General features: G+C 44.8%; 1 protein-coding gene across 1 annotated transcript in view; it reads left to right on the plus strand.

The window, feature by feature from the left end:
* SHB (SH2 domain containing adaptor protein B) overlaps nucleotides 1–21,621 on the plus strand; it is a 151,113-nt gene that overhangs the window by 84,023 nt on the left and 45,469 nt on the right. The window contains exon 3 of the mRNA XM_030566843.1: nucleotides 10,242–10,457. Within this exon, the coding sequence (XP_030422703.1) occupies nucleotides 10,242–10,457 (216 nt within the window). The remainder of the gene's footprint in view (nucleotides 1–10,241; nucleotides 10,458–21,621) is intronic.

Raw genomic sequence — 21,621 nt, forward strand, 5'->3', positions numbered from 1 at the left:
CAGGGTTTTTGGAAAACCAGCTGAATAATTGCAATAGAGCAGATAGGGTTGGGCTTTAAACTATGCACTAATGTAGGACTCTGTGACAGGAAATGGATGGGTCTATTTGTCTTACTTACAGCTGATCTATTTGAGTCAGTACACTTTTTAGAATCTGACACAACTGTTGAGTCAGGGCAGATTTGTCATGCCACAGCTGATTAGTCTGCTGGTTAATGTGTCTGTGTTTCGTTACCCTCTATCTCTGATTTCTCGGTGATGCATGTGAAAGTAACTGTGTGCTGTCTGATTGATAAAGCAGTGTCTTAGGCAGACATTTCTGTCACGGATGTTGGGGAGTCTCAGCATGTACAACATTTTATAACACATTATAGCAATGTGGGGTAGTAGGACTAGAACTGGCCACATGATTGATTACTTTTTTGCACAGGTTATGAACATACGTAACGCTGAGGCTGTGGCAGAAGCCTGGACACGTAGGAGCTGAAGAAGAGCTCTGTGTGGCTTGAAAGCTTGTCTCTTTCGCCAAGTTGGTCCAATAAAAGATATCACCTCACCCACCTTGTCCCTCTAATATCCGGGGACCAACACAGCTCTGGAAATATGGAGACAGACTGGGGCACCTACAATGCAAAGGGAGTGAGACGCATCCACGTCCCCTCAACAGGGGATTCATTGCCCTATGTATGTCGGGGTCCCTGGCAGGTTTAAACCGTCACAGCAGACATTCCCCACCCCTCCCACCACCACCTCCAGTTTAGAAATGTGCCATGGCTGGAGTCTGGTGCACTCCAGCAGCAGAGGTGAAAGTAAGTGCTAGACTGGACCAGCTTCTCCAGTGGTGATTTAAAGGGCCAGGGGCTCCAGCTGCTGCGGGGAGCCCCAGGGCCTTTAAATCGGTGCTGGAGCCCTGCTGCCGCTACCCCAGCGGTGCCAGGGCCCAGGGCCACGCCCCGCTCAGGACTCCGGTGTACCAGTAAGTCCTTTAGGTTACTTTCACCGCTGTCCAGCACTCCCCTGGAGTCAGCTGTCAGCCTGGTACAGCTGGACCCAGACAGTCAGGGAGGCAGAACTGGCCCTCTGGCAGTCTGCCCCCCTGCTTTTTCCCCATGACAATCTCGGCCCTGGGGAGAATTCTGGATGTAAAATTCCAGGGCATTCTTTACCCTGAAGTCTAGCCACTTGCACTCATGCTTTGGTGATTGTTTACATATATTTTAATTTGCCGTGTTACCTTTCCCAACATTTGGCATTTGAAGCTAAACCCTCAGGGGTCTTTCCTCCCCACACAGTGCATGGGCCAGCTGTTCTTGTTTATAAGAGTAATGTACAGGCACTGAAGGTAGAATAGAGTCCAATAGGCTCTGCAGCCCTAATGCCACATCCCTTGTACAGACTGACCCTTTGCTTGCTGTGGAGGTAACACAGCTTTGCCTGAAGTGTCTTGTTTTTTTTTTTGTTTTTTTTTTTTTGAGTGATTGCTGCAAAATAAATACATGGAAAGGGGGAACAATTTTACCTTGCAAACCCTTTGATGGAGCGATTCGCCTCTCTCTTAAATAGACATGTAGTGTATTGTAATGTAATGTGTGTGGTGAAGCTTTCATTGAGGAGTGCTTGGCTGATCAGCTAACATTCTGGAGCACTTGCCAGTCTGGTGCTGTGCTCCGATGAAAGCATTTGCTTGAGGAAATAGAAGCATCTCAAACCAATACATTGGTCATGCCACCTAAGGAGGCTGCAGACTAAGTGTCTTCTTAACAGTCCAGAGGCTCCCACCCTCCCTCTGGCAGGGCCTGCTGGGCAGTGTAAATCAGATAGAGTTGGAGGGAGGGTTCCACCCCGGGCTCTTGCCTCTTTTCACCCAAACTGGAAAAGAGCCATGCAAAGCCTTTAGCTAACCTGCACAGCACCAGCAGGCTGACATATGTCCCGAATTCGCTGAAAGGCTGTAATGTAAGCACACACGAGAGGCAGGGATGGGGCAGAGAGCGGCCTTTGTCATAGCCCAATAGGTCTCTGAGTAGCTCTGTTTGAGCTGGAGAATGTTTATAACAGGCTGAGCGGGTTTCTGCTGCTGCCCATCACCACGGTATCTAAGCCCCTTGCATGTAAAATTGAGAGCAATACCAAAGTCCCTAGTGGACTCCATGGAGTGTCTGGCACTTCTCCCTTTTGCAGTAAAACTCTGCTTGGGATTTGGGGCTTTCTTTCAATTGTATTTGATTGTATTGAGCTTTTTGGGTTGACTTGTTCTGAGGGCTAAGTTGGCTGGGTTTTTTAGGCAGAAGGAGAGCCCATGTATATCTGTGCTTTTCCTAGTTTGGAAAGGCCTTTGTGAAGAGGAAAGATCTGCAATGTTTCCTAGAGGAAGCCAGAATCGTAGAAAATCAGGGTTGGAAGGGACCTCAGGAGGTCATCTAGTCCAACCCCCTGCTCAAAGCAGGACCAATCCCCAATTAAATCATCCCAGCCAGGGCTTTGTCAAGCCTGACCTTAAAAACCTCTAAGGAAGGAGATTCCACCACCTCCCTAGGTAACCTATTCCAGTGCTTCACCACCCTCCTAGTGAAAAAGTTTTTCCTAATATCCATCCTAGACCTTCCCCACTGCAACTTGAGACCATTATTCCTTGTTCTGTCATCTGATATCACTGTGGAAGCAGAGAAAAGGATAAAGGGAATTTGAACAGAGACATCTTATTCTCCAGGAATAGAACAAGAGTCAGGCTAACAAAGTTAGGCTAACACTAAGCTCTAATAATGCGAGATTTCAGGCAGGGCCTGGGCAAGTAGAAAATGAGTGGAACAAAAAACTGTAAGAGATGTTGTGTTTTGACCTTGTGTTAGATAAGAATGGAATACAGACAGCAAGAACTGCTGGGAAAAGCAAGATATCAGAAGGAATATGTATAAAGATGCAGTTGTTGATCATTATTGTCTGTAACAAAAGGTGTAAATGCTTGCCCTAATTGTTTATCTAATGGAGACCTGCCTAGGAAGGGGAACCACTGTCCATGTGTACTCTCCCGTGCATATTGCAATTGCTCATAATAAAGCTGCCTTTGGCTTATTGCTTCAAACTCAGAATGAGGACATTGTTTTCTTCCACACCCCTAATCATTTTTGTTGTCCTCTGCTGGACTCTTTCCAATTTATCCACATCCTTCATGTAGTCTGGGGCCCGGAACTGGACACAGTATTCCAAATGAGGCCTCACCAATGCCAAATAGAGGAGAATGATCACATCCCTCGATCTGCTGGCAATGCTCCTACTTATACAGTCCAAAATGCTGTTAGTCTTTTTGGCAACAAGGGCACACTGTTGACTCATATCCAGCTTCTCGTCCACTGTAACCCCTAGGTTCTTTTCTGCAGAACTGCTTCCTAGCCATTCGGTCCCTAGTCTGTAACAGTGAATAGGATTCTTCCATCCTAAGTGCAGGACTTTGCACTTGTCCTTGTTGAATCTCATCAGATTTCTTTTGGCCCAATCCTCTAATTTGGTTTGGTCCCGCTGTATCCTATCCCTACCCTCCAGCATATCTACCACTCTTCCCAGTTTAGTGTCATCTGCAAACTTCCTGAGAGTGCAGTCCATGTCATCCTCCAGATCATTAATGAAGATATTGAACAAAACCGGCCCTAGGACCGACCCTTGGGGCACTCCACTTGAAACCGGCTGCCAACTAGACATGGAGCCATTGATCACTACCCATTGAGCCTGATGATCTAGCCAGCTTTCTATCTACCTTTATCCTCTGAAAGCTTGTTCTATTCTGGGATCGTCTTGGCTGAGAGTGCTTTTTTTGTCCCCAGCTCTTCCACACTTTGCTCGGCGTTGTAGGATTTGCATGGGCCCAGAAGAGAGCAGCTGCCTCAGTGATTCAGAGTTCCGAATTTGGTCTTTGGTGCAGCTCTTTGGTTGATGGTGCTGTTGTGACTGTATCTCACTGTGGGGCTGGCCGCCTGCTAATGCTGTTTGGTAACTGAAGTGCTTGGCTGTTCTTGTATGTTCCCCCATTAGTCAGCTGTGGCAAGGCACCTAACCACTTGTCGTTGCCCCACTCCGTTGGGTATGTGTCCATTCCCTCCTCTTCACACCCCACCCTCCACCCCCGCTCTCCTTTAGGGCATTCAGGGTAGCCTGAGACCCAACAGGGTGATGTCAGAATGCTGTCAATGTCTGTTGTGACCAATGGGAGTAACACTGAAGCACCAATGTAATAGGCCATTGTGGCATAGGTGCTTTATCATCAGGACACCAACATGTTGTGCATGGAGATATCACTTCAGTCTAAAGGTGACCCAATGTGCATCATGGATCAGACAGTTCGCAGTCCTGGCAGGTCCGTCCTTTGATGCAAGCATAGTCCAGATGTGATATTTTTAAGGCATCAAGATGCATTAAAGACACGACAGGATGTTTATTGCATAGTACCACTCAGTGCAGATGCTGGTGCTTGGAGAGTAGCACCAGCAAACAGCTGTTCGTCTTTTGCCAGTTAAGTGCTGATAAGCATTTCCTTGACTTCAAGGTAACTTTTTATATACTGTGTTCCTAGTACAAATATTTACATAAAATACTGAATTGTGCCTTAATCTGTATTGCATTGTGTTAGAAATATAAAAAAAAATTCCTTGACTTGTGTTTCAATCAGACGTAAACCTGGAATATTTCCAAGGGTTTTAATTAATGTGTTGTAGCAGTGTATCAGGCTAGATTGAGCTAGAACTATTTAGTAGTCACGTTATGGAAATATTTGGCTTGCGGATAGAGGAAACAACTTCCCTTCTCCCCCAACTGGAAACAGATATGTTTAGATTGGGGATGGGGCTACATTTTTTGATCTGATCATTTTCAATTTCCAGATCTGTTATTTTCAGTGAGAGATTCCGGAAAAATAGCTTTATCATCTACTGCATTTACTTTGGAGGAGGAGAAGATGCCTTGGCTACATTCACACTTTACAGCGCTGCAACTGGGGTGTGAAAAAACACCCCCCCGAGCGCTGCAAGATACAGCGCTGTAACGCGTCAGTGTAATCAGGGCAGCAGCGCTGGGAGCATGGCTCCCAGCGCTGCACGCTACACCCGTATGGGATGTGGTTTACATGCAGCGCTGACTACACTCACATGTAGCCATACCCTCGAGATCTTCCCTCAAGTAAGAGAGTACCATGGAAATGCTGCAAATACTTAAGTTGTTTAGTAATTTAGATTACCGAAAAGTTTAAGAGCAATTTAGCGCTAGTGTGACTGATACAGTGGTTATCTGCTTCCCCTTGATAGTCATAGCTCTCTATATTGTATGTGTGTTTCTTTGGCAGTTGGAAGTCATAAAATTTTAGCTCAGCCTTTGGGTCATGTAATCTGACCCCCCCCCCCAAAAAAAAAAAAAGTTCTGAATTCTTTTAGCTTGCTAGTCAGCCTCTGAATTTCACACAGGAGACTGAAAACCTGGAGCAAGGCTCTGTTACAACCACTAACTGCAGAGAATAAGAATAGGAGGTAAGTTTATTCTTCTCATTGTGGTGACTTTCAACCTGCTAGCAGCAAAAGTGACAGTAAATGTCTTCCAAGGAAACTTCAATTCCCTGTACTGCTGTTGAATTTTATTAGCATAATAAGCATAATTCTAGAAAAATGCACTTCAGCATTGAGATCAAAGGATAAAATTAATACATGAGGAAATCAGGGCATTAAAAATGTGATCTTCAAAGAAAGCAAAAAATAGTCTATCTAAAGCTTTAGCAGCATTTGTTCAATGCATTCTTGATTGCTCTTGCTTCTGTTTGAATGAAAAGACCCGTGGCCTTTTAATACTCAAAGCCAGACTTCCAGGAAGTGGAATTAACACACTTTCAGATTCCTTGGTCATTCCAAGAATTATTTTAGTGCTCAGAGCTGTAGTGATTACAGCTTTCATGAAAATCCATAAAAAGTGTCCCAGCACAAATGTTCTGTCTCCTACAAATAGCTAATGCTTAAGTATTCCGATCCTGGCTGTGCTGTCTGTCAGCACACATCACACTGTCACTGCTTGTGCAGTAGCTTCTCAGTTCAGCCTGCTGCTGAGGGGGAAAGTGCATGTGATTTAACTGAGACAAATTACATTCTTGTGTAAATAGTCGTTTGACATGTTAATTAAAGATTGAAATTCAAACAAATTAAAGGGATCTTAATATTTCTCTGTTTGGCTTAGAGCCTGGCTTCACATGGAAAACCTTTCTACTTCAGGGTTCAGACACATGTCTGTTCAAAGCTCATGTTCTCTGACTAGAAGGCATGAAATAGCAACCTGCCACATCCTTTATTTAAGGTCATTTTTCTATGAATTTGTTGATGCTTTGTAAAAATAACTTGTGACTTAAAACATATGATTGCTGGCTCCTGCCTTTCAAGGGTTCCTGTGGGGTTAATGGTGTCTGCAGCGCACATGCGGGTACTAATCGTTGTTAGCTCTGAACTCTTGGTTTTAGGAAGATTGTCCTTTGTATTCTTTGAACACAAAACACATTTCACATTTTAGTAAACTGCTAGAGATGCTAAATATGGCTGTGGTTCTGATCTAGCAAGAGTCAGGAGGGTATTACTAGCATATAGCTGGGTGCAGCCTATGTGATCTTTGACAGGGAGAGTTTTCTTAATGTAGAATTCCACCTCTGAGCAAAATTCTCTTACAAAATTCTCTTACAAAGACACACTTTCATTATAGGCACTGAAGATTCCCTGTATCTCACTATGTGCAAGCACTAATGATGTGGATTGACACTTTTCTCATACACTTAAGATGCTGTAGAAGAACTAGTCAGATAACTGTTTTCTAGGCACTGTTACTGTTACAAAGGTGGGAGTGTAGTCTGAAATCCAGGGCTGTGAATTATCTGGAGCTGTGTAGTTTAGATGCATTAGCAGGTTTATGTGGGTTTATTTGTATCTTTAATGTATAAATTAACATTGGAAATGCTTCTGCCCAGCAGTGAAGTTGTTCTGATTATTCATTTTGAAGTATTGGTTTTTAACAATTAACTCTTAATTCATTTTCTTTTTGTATGGAGGAAAATTGGATTATGCAGTTAGGGTGGAGGTGATTGCAGGTCTTTGTTGCTTTATTAAAAATAATCACTTTTCTGTAGTGAAATCCAAAATTACGACTGGGCTTTGGAGGATTAAATTTTTGTCAGTAAATGTTGATAAGCATTGATTTCAGCGCACACCCAGATAAATATTTCCATGAATAACCATTAAAATTTACAGACAGGCAAAGTCAGAAAAACGTTGCTTGAGCATTTGAGGGTTTGGTGTAAGGATATTTATGCTCTCTGTTTTGATGCATTGTTAATAACTTGTGTTTTACAATTAGAAAGCTTTAACTTTTTGAATCTCAGCATCCTCTGTCATTAAATAATTGTCTGACCGGCTCTGTCCCCAAAATGTTCTGCAGCTGAGAAAAATGCTTTGAAATAAACATCCATTTAAAATAAATTTTTACAGATAATAAATACAATGGAATTCTGCGACGCCTGGTCGTGATTAATGTGGGTTCATGATAGTGTTTTGTGTGTCCATGAATTCCAAGGCCAGAGGGCACCACTGAGATCAGTTAGTCCAGTGGTTCTCAACCAGGGCTCCAGGGTCTCCTGGAGGGCCACGAGCAGGTTTCCGGGGGTTCACCAAGCAGGGCTAGTATTGGACTCGCTGGGGCCCGGGGCAGAAAGCTGAAGCCCTGCTGCATGGGGCTGAAGCCCAGGGCCCCGAGCCCTGCCATATGGGACTGAAGTCGAAGCCTGAGCAACTTAGATTTGTTGTGGGGCACCTGTGGCATGGGGCCCCAGGCAGTTGCCCTGCTTGCTACCCCCTAATGCTAGTCCTGGCTTTTATATGCAGAAAAATAGTTGTTGCGGCACAGGTGGGCGGTGGAGTTTTTATAGCATGTGTGTTGTGGCTGGGGGGCTCAAAGAGAAAGGTTGAGAACCCCTGAGTTAGTCTGACTTCCTGTATAACACAGACCAGAGACCTGTCCCACAATTGTTCCCAGAGCTGATCTTCTAGAAAAATATCACATCTTGATTTACAACTTGCTGGTCATGGAGAATCCACCATCACCGTGAGTAAATTGTTCCAGCGGTTAATTACTCTCACTGTTAAGCCGCCTTCTTGGAGAGGCCAGGTTAACCTTTCCCAAATGAGTAACTCTACAGGGCTCTTCTGTTGTGGTGTTTGCTGTTTGTGATTCCTGCTCAGGGTATTGTGGTCTTTACCAAGTACTGGAGATCTATTTGGTCTAGTAGGGAAGTGAATGTCAGGCTTTGAACATGATGGCTACTGCTGCTGCACGGGAGCTGGCTCTGCAGAGCTTGCAGGCGGCTCCTTGGGGCCTCCTCTTTCACCTTTCCCTTTTCCAGTTACATCTGGTCCAACAGAGATGGGGCCCACAGCTGCAGTTAAATTCTTGAATCCCAGGCAGGGCAGAGGAGACTCATCCTTGCCTCTGTCCAGGACACTGCTCTCCCTGCAGTACACGTAGCTTTAGATCAGACCCTTGGCAAGCTGGGAGCAAGATGTGTTGGTGGCAATATGGATATTTTAAAGGGTATGCGCAGTGAAATGCACAGATCGGAATACTTCTCCCGCAAGCCGTCTTTGTATTCAGGCAGGAGAGGCTTTTGGTGGGAGATGAGTCTTTTCATTTCCAAAAACTCTTCCCCAATGTGCCCTTTCTTTTCACTGCAGTAGAGCTGACCACTGTTGTCCAGGTACTACTGGAAAAGTCAAATGTAAAGGCTGCCTGTTCTTTTAAATTTGGAAGAGCTGATGCACACTGTGTACTCCCACGGCCCACACTGCAAATGCTCCAGTAGCCCTGGGTTGCCCTTTGCAAGAAGTCTTGCCAGTGGGTCCTGTAAGACACGTGCTGTGCTCGACAGTACTGTTTGCCCTAGTCAGACTTCTGTGGAGAGGTTTTTTCCCTCTAAAATGAATTTCTTGGAAGGACTTCAGGGAAGACTTTGACAGTTAGAAATGGGTGTCACGTGTCCAACTCTCATTGGCTTTCCGGGGAGGCAAGGTGCCAAATTCCCATTTGAGCCTTAAAAGCTCTCCCTTCGAACGACTGCTGCATGAGGTTGGTCTGCTGTATCCTCTTAGGACGGAAATAGTGTAGCCATCCTGGTCTGTCCCAAATCTCATCTCTTGAGTATAATGGTGGCCCTCATGGAAAACAGCAGCCATCAATTTGGTCTGGGAATGTTCTGCAGCGTTGCAGGCAGGGATGGGCTTTGTGTAGTTGAGTACTTCAACTGCTGTTTCCTAGTTTAAAGAAATACTATTGTAATGCTGCTGCTTAGTAGTCATGCATGTAACTTGTAGACTGTATCTCGGCAGTGTGGCCCAGTGGATAGAAACTGGACTGGGTTCTGACCCTGGCTCCACTGCTGTGGGGGGACCTGGGACAAGACACTGTCCTTCCCTGCGCCTCTATTTCCCCAGCTGTAAAATGGAGTTGATGATACGTGACCTCCTTTGTAGAGTGCTTGGAGAGCTCCTGATGGAAAGCGCTATGTGGACGCGAGGTGTTATAACATCAGGGGTGTGATTCACCACTGTTACTCCAGGTTCACTGCAGCGTTAACTCCCGGATTATACCCTGCTGAAACTGGACTAGCCCAGTAGAGGCCCAGGCCTGTTATTTATATCAGCATTACTATTTTTCTGAGTAGTGTTGGCATGTTTTCTAGTAGTGATCCGACAAATAAAACAGACACATTGGCATCCATCTGACATAGCTGCCTAAATGCCTCTCTTTACATCTTCCTGTGATCATGAAGACCTCTCTCTGTTTCTGTGACTGCGTATGGGTGCTGCCATGTATGAAAATGACATTGGGAATAATGATGAACTCTGATACAACCAGACCCGTTTGAAGTGCTGCTCATCAAAGTGCTGCATAGTTTCTGTGACCTGGTCGGCACTTATCTCCCTTCCAGTGTTTTTATCATCAGCTGGGCAGTAGGAGAAATCATTCGTGCGGTGGCTATCTTTACTTCATGCAAAATATTGATGACAGAGACCTGGGTCTGTTTCATGTCAGTTACCTAATAGAGAAGTAAATTTGGAAGCCTTTAAACAGTTTGCTGTCTGCAGCAACGTTTTGACCTGTATTTAATGCTATACAGTTGTTCAATAGACAGGCTGACCACTGACGATAACTAACACAATTATTTTCTCTCTTTGCTACAGAATTTCAAAGGCAAGAAAGTGTGAAGTCCCAGCAGAAAGGCATTCAGCTCTATGACACGCCCTATGAACCAGAAGGCAATGGTGTGGAGTCAGACACTGACAGCTTGGTGAGCCAGCGCTTGCGAGAGAGCAAGCTGCCGCAGGATGACGACAGGCCCGCAGATGAATACGATCAGCCCTGGGAGTGGAACAAAGTCACAATCCCAGCCCTGGCAGGTAGGAATCCTGGATCTGATCCACATCATTGTGTCTCCTGCATGTGCAGCACTCGTGCCCAGAGTCAGGAGGGCTCAGTGCCTGAATTTTTTGTCCATTTTAAAGGGCTTTTTAAAGAAAAAGTGAAGTCATTTTGAGATTTTTTTTTCCTTCCATCAATATAAGGAACAATACACTTGTCAGCATTCCAGCATAGATCTTGCAAAGAAACTCCACGATGGGTCCAGTCTCTGGTGTAATAGTCTCTGATGCTCGAGGTGAATAACTCATTGCACATATTGCAGCGCTGTGGAACTGCTGAGAAGCAGTGTTCCTTAAGATACACCTCAGATGGCTCCCTAAAGCTAGCTACTTAGGTGTGCATGGCAGGTGGAAAAGCTCACACCTTCTCTAATACATTGTATTAAAACAACTTTTCAGTAGTTTTTACAGTGAATAAATGTGTTCATTTGAGTCAAGCCTGTTGATGCGCACATGAGTAACCTGCATAGCTTGGTCTTAAATTCACCCCCTTGTACTATTACGTTAGCCCACCTCAGAACTCATCGTTCGCAAAACCATTGTATCAGACAGTCACTTGTGTACGTCCATCTCCAGTGCTCCAGGCTGGGTGTCCACGTAGAGTCAGTGGCGGTATTCTGCTTCAGACTGGCAAACTGCCTCCGTCTCACCGCTTGCAAGGTGTGGGGTGGGCCGGAATGATGCTTTAATCCGCTATACTGAGGTCTCTTGAGCCTCTACATCCAAAAGGAAAGGTGGTGGAGGGTTCTGAGTCAGGGAGCAATTAATGCTTGAAGATCTGACTCACTTAAGGAAGCTCTTACTGTTCTGGAATAAAGTGAGTTTCAAGCACCTGTTCTGAGCATCATAATACCAGCTATAGCATTGCTAATTCTCTAGAATAATATATAGCCACAAAACTCCTGTGTTTTCTATTGAGGTTAAATGGACTCAATGGAGCTGGACTAGGAATTGGGGGGCTGACAAGGTAGTGATTTTTCATGGCCATACCTACTGTGGTGGGAATTATCAGGTGCCTCTGTTACTTAGTCATTCATTTGCTTTCTTCACACGGGCAGGGTGCAGTCTTTGAATAAATGCTGCGAGTTTTGTGATGCAGTTTCTTTTTGGGAGAGCAATTGCAAACATGAAGAATTTCTGCTCTTTGCTTTAATCCCTGTAATTAGTGCCCATTCTTGAGGCAGAGTGGCTCCCTGAGGACTTGCCATTGGCGCTGGGGCTGAGAGTTCTGAGAAGAGGGGCTTGCCTGCTCGCTGTGTGTGACCACCTCTCTTTGAAAAGCAGGGTGAAAACAAAACAAGTTACACTTAAAAAACTCTGCTCCCCATAAGTGACTTTTCTTCCAATGGGAAATGCCCCTGCAAAGCACCAGTCTCTGCTCAGCAGAACAGCAACAATATTCTAGTTTAGGGTAGGAGTTGAAATATGCAGTGAGAAAACGATTGTTCTGCTATTGGACCAAGCTAACAGCAGAATATGGAGCGGGAGGAGGTGATGTTGAGCTAAATTTGTTAATAGTTGCTTTAATGTATGAAAAGAGAGAACCACTTCTCGCACATCTTATACAGAAACAAATACGATTTTTTTAAAGCAAAGGAGGCGCGAGGAGCATTTGTTCCTTCTTTCTGTGACTGTGTACAATTCACCACTTGAGTTACGTGATCTTTGCATCAGCCGTTTGGAAAGACTGGTTAGCAGATCAAACCCTAGTACGCGTACATGCCTCTCCATCTTCTCTTCCTTTCTAGAGGTGAATTTTCTCACTTACCCTCATGATCATGACCTGTCCCAAAGGTTTTCTAAAATGGAACTGAAAATGCACCAAGAGACTTAGTGCTTTGCCCTATGGGGCATTTGAAATAGTGGCATCTGGTGTATCTGTTTATCTATGGAGGTTTGCATTCAACCTTTCTCTTGTGTGAAACAGTTGCATACATGTGAATGCAAACTCACATGATCAGGCATTGGTGTTAGCAGGGTGCAAGCGTCTCCATTTTTATTTCGTGTTTGAATAACACACCAGTGACCAAGGAAAACTTGATTCAGCTGGGAACAATCCTGAGAGAGGGACGACCAAAGAGTTGTGCTTTGGGAAAGCTTTTGAAGTACGTGCCAACAGGAGTTCCTTGACTGTACTAAGGCTCCAGAAAAACCTGATCTTTGTAAGGGAATCTTTGCTTTATATGAACTGCTTAGTAAGAATACATTGATGTAGCTTTCCAAATTAACGGCAATATTCTGCCAACGCTCTGGGGTGTAGCTGACCAGGGATAGCTCCATTAGCTTCAGTTGCACAGTATGTGACAATAGGTGCTTTCAGGATCTAAACCTATAATTGGCATTCCCTGCAATCTGTGCTATTTCTGTCACGTGAGGCTGCTCAGCAGTACGCTTGGTATGCTGACTGACTTTTTTTTTTTTTTTTTTTTGGCATGTTGTTCTTTTGGCGGCTGGGCAGAAGGGTGTTGGGTTTGTGACTAGGCTCTCCAGTCTGTCCGGTAACCTTGACCATCAGTGTAATTCCCTGGATGGCTAGGTGAGTGCAGTCACTTGTTTAAATTCCCAGGATGCCGTAAAAGATTAGTAGCATTTGGCTTTTGGTGAGTATCAGCCACAGAGAGCAGGTCCTAAGGGTCTGATTTTGTTATACCAATTATATTAGACCAGTAAAAACCGGCAGGACCTTATTAAAGGGGGCAGATAAAGATGCCACATTTATTATGATAATAATTTGATTTATGACTAATAACTAATATCTTAATTCTTATACACACACACACACACATTATACCTAATACCTATACATACACACACACACATTATACCTAATACCTACACATACATAGTCACACACACACCCACATTCATCAGGTGTTCTGCAGCTGCTGCATAGTTACCAGTCCTGAAGATAGCTTAAGTTCATGGCTTGATTTTGCAGCTTGGGTTCGTAGCTTGTGGCGGCTAACTGGCCAGGAAAGCCAGGCACAAGGACAAGCTGGATCTCTGTTGGGCAGGCACCGATGTTCTTCCATGTTGGCAGCAGAATGTTACCCAGAGTCTCTCATCTCACTCTTCTTTTTTATAGGCTTTTAGTTTGGATTCAAAGTCTATAGGTCTTGCTGTGTCACGCTGCCTCTGGGTTTAGATTGATCACCCATCAATTGCAGGCGTGACTTTCAGCCTTGAACATGTCTTTGATCTTCCTTCTGTTGTCCTTTTCTTTTTAGGGTGGATGCTTCTTACTTTGTTTAGGGCTGTTGTCTAGGTCTTCAGCCATTGGTATTTGAACTTTATCTCATCAGGACAGGCTGGGGCTGGAGGTTGATTCCATCATTCATACATACCTCATTCACACATCTAAACTAAACTAATAAGATTACAGCAGGGTTTGCAAAAATGAAGGTTGGAGGAAGCTTTTACAAAATGGAGTGAGTGTTTTAAAATGGGGTTTGAATTAACAGAAGTTACAGTGTAGGCAAGTGTAGTGAATAGTGAACAGAAGTTAAATTAATAAAGTGAACAATTAAAAACAATTTCATTTATCAGTTCTACAGTTTCACAGAGCTGCAGCCTGCGCTGCTTGTGATGTGAAATGACATAGCATCTCAATAGGAACAGAAGGATGTTGTGGGTTTAATCAGCGTTACGGGCCACCTTGGCTCCAGTCAGCAGGGGTCTTGCATGTCAGCAATTTCCACGTCCGTTCCTACCAGACTGTAAAACTCGCACTCCAGTCGAGGTAATGAACGGCACAGTCTGCCCAGAATTGCATCACCAGGTGGGTTCTGCAGTGTGCTTGCTATTCACATTGCAGAGCCAGCCAGGGCATGGAATGCAGTTCGACCCGAGAGAGCCATCCTCTGCTCTACAGGAGGAGGAAGACCATTCAGCTGGGCACTAGTAAGTGCTAGATTAATTTTAAAGAAGCAGCTGATAATCTCCCATATCACCTCCACCAAGTGTCTCAGTCTTGGGGAAGTTTTTCTGTGGCTTAATAGACATTCAGCCTCCAGAGGCTGTTACTTGACTACCATACCTTTCCCTAAAAAGATCATGGCTGCCCCTCTTCCATGTGTAACAGGATGGTGGAAGGGTATGTCAGACATCGTGGAGAAGCATGTGGCGTGAGCTGTCCTGCGTCATAGCATAGCGCTGCTTGGTTGTCTGGGATTGTCAGTGCCAGGTTAGGTGGGCAGATACCACCTTTCTGCCTCTTTGCCGCCTTTCTGTGTTTTGTTGTTCTTTCTATTTGATATGTTTTTTTTCAAGCCTAATGACTGGCTGTAATGTACACCCTCAGTTGTAGTGTACACCCTCGGAAATGTGTGTGCATCTGTCTGTCTCGATCACACCCACCCAAACAAGCTGCTCCTACAGTGCATGCGTTCTTCTGTCGCAGGGAGTGGGGAGGAGAGGAACTACTGTTTTTCCCCCTTGTGGGCATGGCTGTTGGAGAGCAAGTTGGGTTGTGTTCTGGTGCGTATGCGAGAATTGAACTGTCAGAACAATTCTACTGGCAGGCTCTAGCCCATGGGTGAGATAAGAGGCGTAAACAGCTCCTGATTTTTTCAGGCCAGATTGTGTGGTGCTGGGGTGGAGTTGAGAATTTTTTAACTTGTCAATAGACTAATTTAGATTAGAATCATTGAGAGCAAATAAATGAGTAGCCAGTGAGTTGCTTGGTTGTTTGTAGTGGCTTCTTCATTATTGCACTTTAAGGAATGTCCTGGACTAGGGCAAGCTTTTTCTTTAGGGCCTGATCAAAAGCCCTTTTGAAATCTCTAGGAGTCTTTCCATTGACGTCAGTGGGTTGTGCCTTAGGCCCTGGTTTCATTGAACTCTACGTTATTTATTATTGGTATTGCAGTAGCACCTTGTGGCTCCGGTAACGGACCCATTTCTGCCAGGCGCTGTATGAGCAAAGAACACAAAGATGGTCCCTGCTCCAGGAGCTTACGGTCTCTTTCTACGATAATAATACAGATGAAAATATCGAATGCAACCAACAGGCTTATGTAGAGTCTACCAAATGGTTGGGATTTACAGTGTCTGCATCAGCAGGTCTTTAGTTAGGCGGGACCTAGGTACTGGCTTTGCTTTGCTTATGTTTTAAGCAGGCTGTTGTTCATGCTTGAGGATCAGAAGGGTTGTTTCCCCTTGGCCTAATAAAACACTTGCAGGATTTTGTGATGCCAACAGAGTGGCTGGCTTCACGATCCTTGCTGGGATCTGGACTCTCTGCCTGCATTATTGAATGGCAGGTGTATTGGTTTTATTGCACTGTAGGTGAGCGGTGGGCACATTTCCATAACAGACAGAGTAGGTGCTGCATTGCTCATGAAGAGGTGTTAAAGATTAGCTAGGAAAAAGGAGACAGCAAATCAGTGAGTTGTCGTGCAGCTTCCTGACGCTCTGCCGTTACTGCTCACAATGTGCACAGGGATAAGAGCCGTCTAGACACTTCAAAGCACTGCTGCGGGAACGCTTGGAAGCGTGTGTGGTCACACGCGAGCGCAGGGAACGAGCTCTCCCAGTGCTCCTAGTAATCCACCTCCACGAGGGGAATAGCTCCGAGGGCTCCCAGCGCTCGGAGCCTGTCCACACTAGCGCTTTGAAGCGCCCAAACTTGCCAAGCTCAGGGGGGTGATTTTTCACACCCCTGAGCCAGCAGGTTAGAACTCTATAAAATGTAAGTGAGGACAAGCCCTCAGTTAGTTCCAGGCAGTTATCCAGACATACCCCCTCAGTGGGGGAGTGGCAGGGAGTTGGAGAAATCTTGCCCCACTGAACTGGTGCGTCAGTTCACCCAACACGGTCAGCACTCGTGGGGCTTGATCTACTCCTGCTGTTGCAAAAGGTGAGTGGTGTTCGCACCACAGACCCCATCCTTAGGAGTCTGGCTGGGTGGAAAGGGCAGTTCTAATTATCATTTGGGAGTCTCTCTCTTCAGTGCTCCTGGAGAGCCGTGCCTCAGCATATTGCCCAGCCACTCCAGCCAGGCCCACACTTGGGTCAGTGCTGGCCTGCTGTGGGCCTCTGGTGGAGAAAGTACTCCAGGTGCTTGGAGCTGCAGCTGATCCTCTCTTGGCAGACTCCACTCACTGGAGCCCTGTGCCCTGGGTTACACCGGTGGCAGTTAATCCAGGGGTGAGCGAGGACTGGAGTATAGAGGAGTCGGCTGAGCGAGGATCACCAGGGTGACACAATTCTGTGTGTCAGCGTTCATTTAGCTAGAAGACTTCGGATGAAGTTCTTCAGGGCAACGCAGGAGCTTAGCAGAGATGAAAACTGAGTAGCAAAATTCCGTGGACATAGATTTTTAAGGCCAAATGGAATTATCCATTTTGACCTTCTGCCTTACCCAAACCATAGGCAGGGCTGGACATACTCCTCTGCCTGTGTGTTGTGTTGTCTGTGCTAAAGTCCTTTCTAAAGAAAGGAAATGCTATGCTGGTGTGTAAAAATGAGGTGTAAGTGTCAAGTAAATGACAGATACATTTACATAACCAACATTTAAAAATGGGATTCTTTTGGGACATTTATCATTTTCTGTAATACTTGTGCAACACAGTGCACGCGTTTCTCATTGTGCGCTAAGTTCTTGTCATTCCTCACATAGTAGTTTTGATCATTTTCCAACCACAAAGAATAATATCAGTTATTGTGAGCTTCCCACACAAGGGTGCTGTTTGTGTCCTGCCCAAACACTGTTTTTCTTTGAGGCCGTATGTGAACTGTTAAAACAGAGACTTCATTGTTTGTCCAACTCTGAGAATGCAAATCAAATACTTACTGTGTGAGTGTACAAACTGCACCACTTCCATGTAAAGTGAGATTACACCTGAGTACACTTGGACAAACTGAAACTTTTTTGAACTAGGAGTACAAAATACCTAGAAATACAGGTTTCAGAGTAGCACCCGTGTTAGTCTGTATCTGCAAAAAGAACAGGAGTACTTGTGGCACCTTAGAGACTAACAAATTTATTGGAACATAAGCTTTTGTGGGCTACAGCCCACTTCATTGGATGCATCTTACTGCATAGTCTGTGCATCTGATGAAATGGGCTGTGGCCCACGAAAGCTTTGCTCCAATAAATGTGTTAGTCTCTAAGGTTCCACAAGTACTAGAAAAGACACTATCCTTGGCTTTATTTAAAAAATAATCTTGAATTTACGTGTGTGTGTCAAACGAGACACTGCTCTTTATATTCTGTGCATATAGTATAAGATCAATGATTTATATTTGACCAAAACAGTAAATAGTTGGTCTCCTTAACATATTACCTTTTTCCCCTCAGGTCTCTCTCAGAACTCATGAGGAGTCTGGTTCTTGAGTAATAATGATGCTTTTAATGCACTCTTCGGTGCTGTCTGATATTGTATTTACTGTTTGAACCTTGATTTAAAAAACAAAACAAAACCCCACAGCGTTTTTAAAACACCACAGCTTTTGTTTTGCACCAATTATTTCTTTGTTCTGGAATGTGTTAGATTAAGATTAATTTTTAATGTGCTGCATGTGGCTGTAATTAATTCCGTCATTACTATTTTGGGTTTTATGATTTGTCTAAATGTAAATATTCTTTTAAGGGATTACAGCAGTTATCTTTTTATGAAGATCCACTAAATTAAAAATATTGCCAATTTAAAATTACATCCTACAAAAAGAAATGTAATTTAAATGTATTGTGATAGGAACCAACAAAAGATTCAAATCTATCAGCACCTTTACTTCTGAATTAGTGTTCTGAATGGGAGTTCTTTTATTTAGGCGAATGAGATTTCTGTAATTATACTTGTCAGTCGCTGCCACTTGCTGCCTTTAAAATATAGGGTTATGATTATTTATTGCAAGGAAATGTCAGTATTGTCATTGAGCGTAGCTTCAAACTGTTGTCTAACACGGTTTCATTATATTGTACCAGGTTTAATTTCTGTGAAGAATAAATATTTATATAGATGAACTATAAACAGGAGCTCTCAACTGTAACTCTGTAGGGTTGTCCCATAGGGTAACTATTCTGTCCACTACATGGGACAGAGAATCTCCTTCAAGCACTCATTCACAGAGGGTAATTCCAGAAGCGGCATTATGATCATCTGCTTAGACTGTCGCTCTTGGGGTCTAGGGCCCATCTTTTTGTTCTGCAATGGTACAGCACCCAGCACTGTTGAGTCCCGGTCCATGTTTGGGACTTCAGGGATCTGTGGCTGTATAAATAATACGAATAGGCTGCCCTTCTGCACAACACGGGCCATAGGACTCACCCGAATTAATTCCTGTTTGAACTAGAGCACTTCCTGAATTACCGAAGCCTGCGCGGTTGTTGAATGGTACGTGGGATTTTGTTTCATGTTAAGCAGTGGCTAGTTTCCTAAGAGGTAAATGGAGCCTTGCACTGATTAGTACTCAAAGTGCAGGCTTTGGGCCTGATCCAGCTGCTGGTGCACAACTGCCATTGGAGTCCAGGCAGGTCTTGCGGGATCCTCATTTCTAGGCCTCCCTATTTTGACTAATCCTCCAAAAACAAGGTGCAAATGCTCCAGTGGTGTGAACTCAGTAAATGCCGGGCCTTCTTGGTAGGGGGTTTTGATCTGTGGAGTAACTGAGATTTGGAAAATTAAAACAAGGACCAGAAGAGATGCAGAGAATTATCACCCACTCTGTTCCTGCTCAAGAAAACATCTGATCCTCTACTGCAAATAGATTTGCACCTGAAATGGTGTGGGCAGAGTCTGCTCTCTAGATTCTCTGATGGAGAAGATGCAATCTACAACTGTCAGAAATCTCTTCCTGTGGCCAGAGATTTGCCAGCCCGAAGGAGTGTCTGGTTGACTGGTGTTTGTGCTGCACTTAGCATCTGACACTGGCTGAGGCCCAGCGTGCCCCATAGCACAGCCCCCAAGGTTGCCTCATGGAATCTTGCAGGAGCAGGTGCTTCTGTCACGGAGCACAGGTCCATGAATGGCTCTAGTAGCCAGGATGGGCAGGGATGCAACCCCATGCTCTGGGTGTCTCTAGCCTGTGACTGCCAGATGCTAGAACTGGGCAACAGAGGGGAGGGTTAGCTCTGTGGTTTGAGTATTGGCCTGCTAAACCCAGGGTTGTGAGTTCAATGCTTGAGGGGGCCATTTAGGGAACTGGGGTAAAAAAACTGTCTGGAGATTGGTCCTGCTTTGAGCAGGGGGTTGGACTAGATGACTGAGGTCCCTTCCAACCCTGATATTCTATGATTCAATTATTGCCTGTTCTGTTCATTCCCTCTGGGGCACCTGGCACTGGCCAGTGTTAGCTGACAGGATACTGGGTAGATGGACCTGTGGTTTGACCCAGTATGGCTGTCCTGTGTCAATGTCCCATCGAGTCCTTACAGAGCCAGCCTGGGCAGGGTGTGGTTAGAATGCTCAGGGGGTAATGATGGAAATGGAACTGCTGCATAATAACGTATTACTCCTGTGTGTCGCCCGGGTTAGGGGATGTTGTCGGTATGAACGTATTGGGTTAGTTTAATAGGGGGCTGTCAGGAAAAGCAAGCAGAAAGGAAACAGTGATTCCAAATGAACCACCCCACAGCAAGCGACCAAGGTGCCGGTGGCTCTGAGGAGTCTGGCTGAACCTGGTGCTGAGTTCGGGGAGCTGGTTTGAACAATCAGGGCCCAAAACCTGGGACCTTAGCAGAACAAAGGAACTCAATCTCTAGGCTATGAGGATCTCTCTCTTCCTCCCTCCCAAAGGTTGTTAGGTAGCTGTTCAGGGAAAGCAGGCTGAAGCAGGCTCCTGCTGGTGTGTCTGAGGGAAGCTAAGCCTGTATAGGCTACCATCAGGGCCTGGTCAGATGGACACCTATGCAGGCTGCATGTGGTTTTAAAATCCTTCCCTCTAACGCTTTGCTTCTACTGCTGAATAAGCAATATGTTGATTTAAGGCAGCTGGTTGGTCACTCCATTCACAGCTGCTCACAGACTCCATCCCACAAGGAAGAACCATAGGTTCAGAACCCAGTTGGACTTGCTGCATAAGCACAGTTGATCTGCAGGGCACTGTAGCCTCGGGCCCAGTCTAAGAGTGGTGAATTGCACCTCTCCGTCCCCATCTACAGGAGAGGGGAAAGCGTGAGCCCCAATACCTGAGGGTGTGCTCAGACAAATCAGAGAGGCGACAGGTGCAACTAGCCTGGAACAGTGACTTGCAAATGATTTTTTAAAAAATCTATTTCTGCCCTTTTATTGCTGCTGTATGCAGCACAAAGAAGGCTGCAGAACAGAAATTCAGACTTTCAACTAGCTCTAGCTGGGAAGCTTGTACTGCCCTCCCTTGACCCTCCCCCCCACCCTCTCGACACACGTTGGCCAAGTGCCCGAATCAGATGCCTAAGGCCTCCAGCCAGAAACAGAATATGCAAGTACCTCTGGAATTTAAACAGGGGATTTTTGCACAAGGAATATATATATAGACGCTGATTTTAAATACCGCATTGCTCTAACAATATTACTGTTCAGTGGTAGGTTCTCTCTCTCTTTGGCTAGGATTAATAAAATATTTATTTAAGGATATTTCTCGTTGGCTGGAGGCATAAAACGTTCATTATCAGTCAGAGAGTCCTAGTAGAGAGATGATGTTCATTTTACAGCAGCTTAGTGTGTGTGTTTCTTTCCTAGTGGAAATAATAACTGATTGTGTTGGGTCTCTGTGTCACACGCTAGTTATCTTGTTTTGGAAAGTAACTCATTCTGCAGTAACTACACTGAATTGTCCAGTGCGAGAAGGAAATAGATCTTCCTATTGTATAAGTTATGGAATATGTATAAATACGTTTGATCCACTTCTGGTCCTAATTTATAATGCCGAGGTAGAGGGGCGCTTGGGAATTGATCTTACAACTGATAAGATAAATCTTTTAAAATTGCAAATTAATTAAAGAAAAAGTTGTTTCCCTTTTCCCACATTCATTGTGTTTTGTTAAGTGCAATCTTTTCAGATTTTCTTAACACCTAGGACACTTTGGCTAGTGTCCCTAAGCATGTACACCTCAATCCCGATATAACTCTGTCCTCGGGAGCCAAAAAATCTTACTGCATTATAGGTGAAACTGCGTTATATCGAACGTGCTTTGATCCACCAGAGTGCGCAGCCCCACTCC

Source organism: Gopherus evgoodei, chromosome 6 (genome assembly GCF_007399415.2).
Source record: "Gopherus evgoodei ecotype Sinaloan lineage chromosome 6, rGopEvg1_v1.p, whole genome shotgun sequence".
NCBI lineage: Eukaryota > Metazoa > Chordata > Testudines > Testudinidae > Gopherus > Gopherus evgoodei.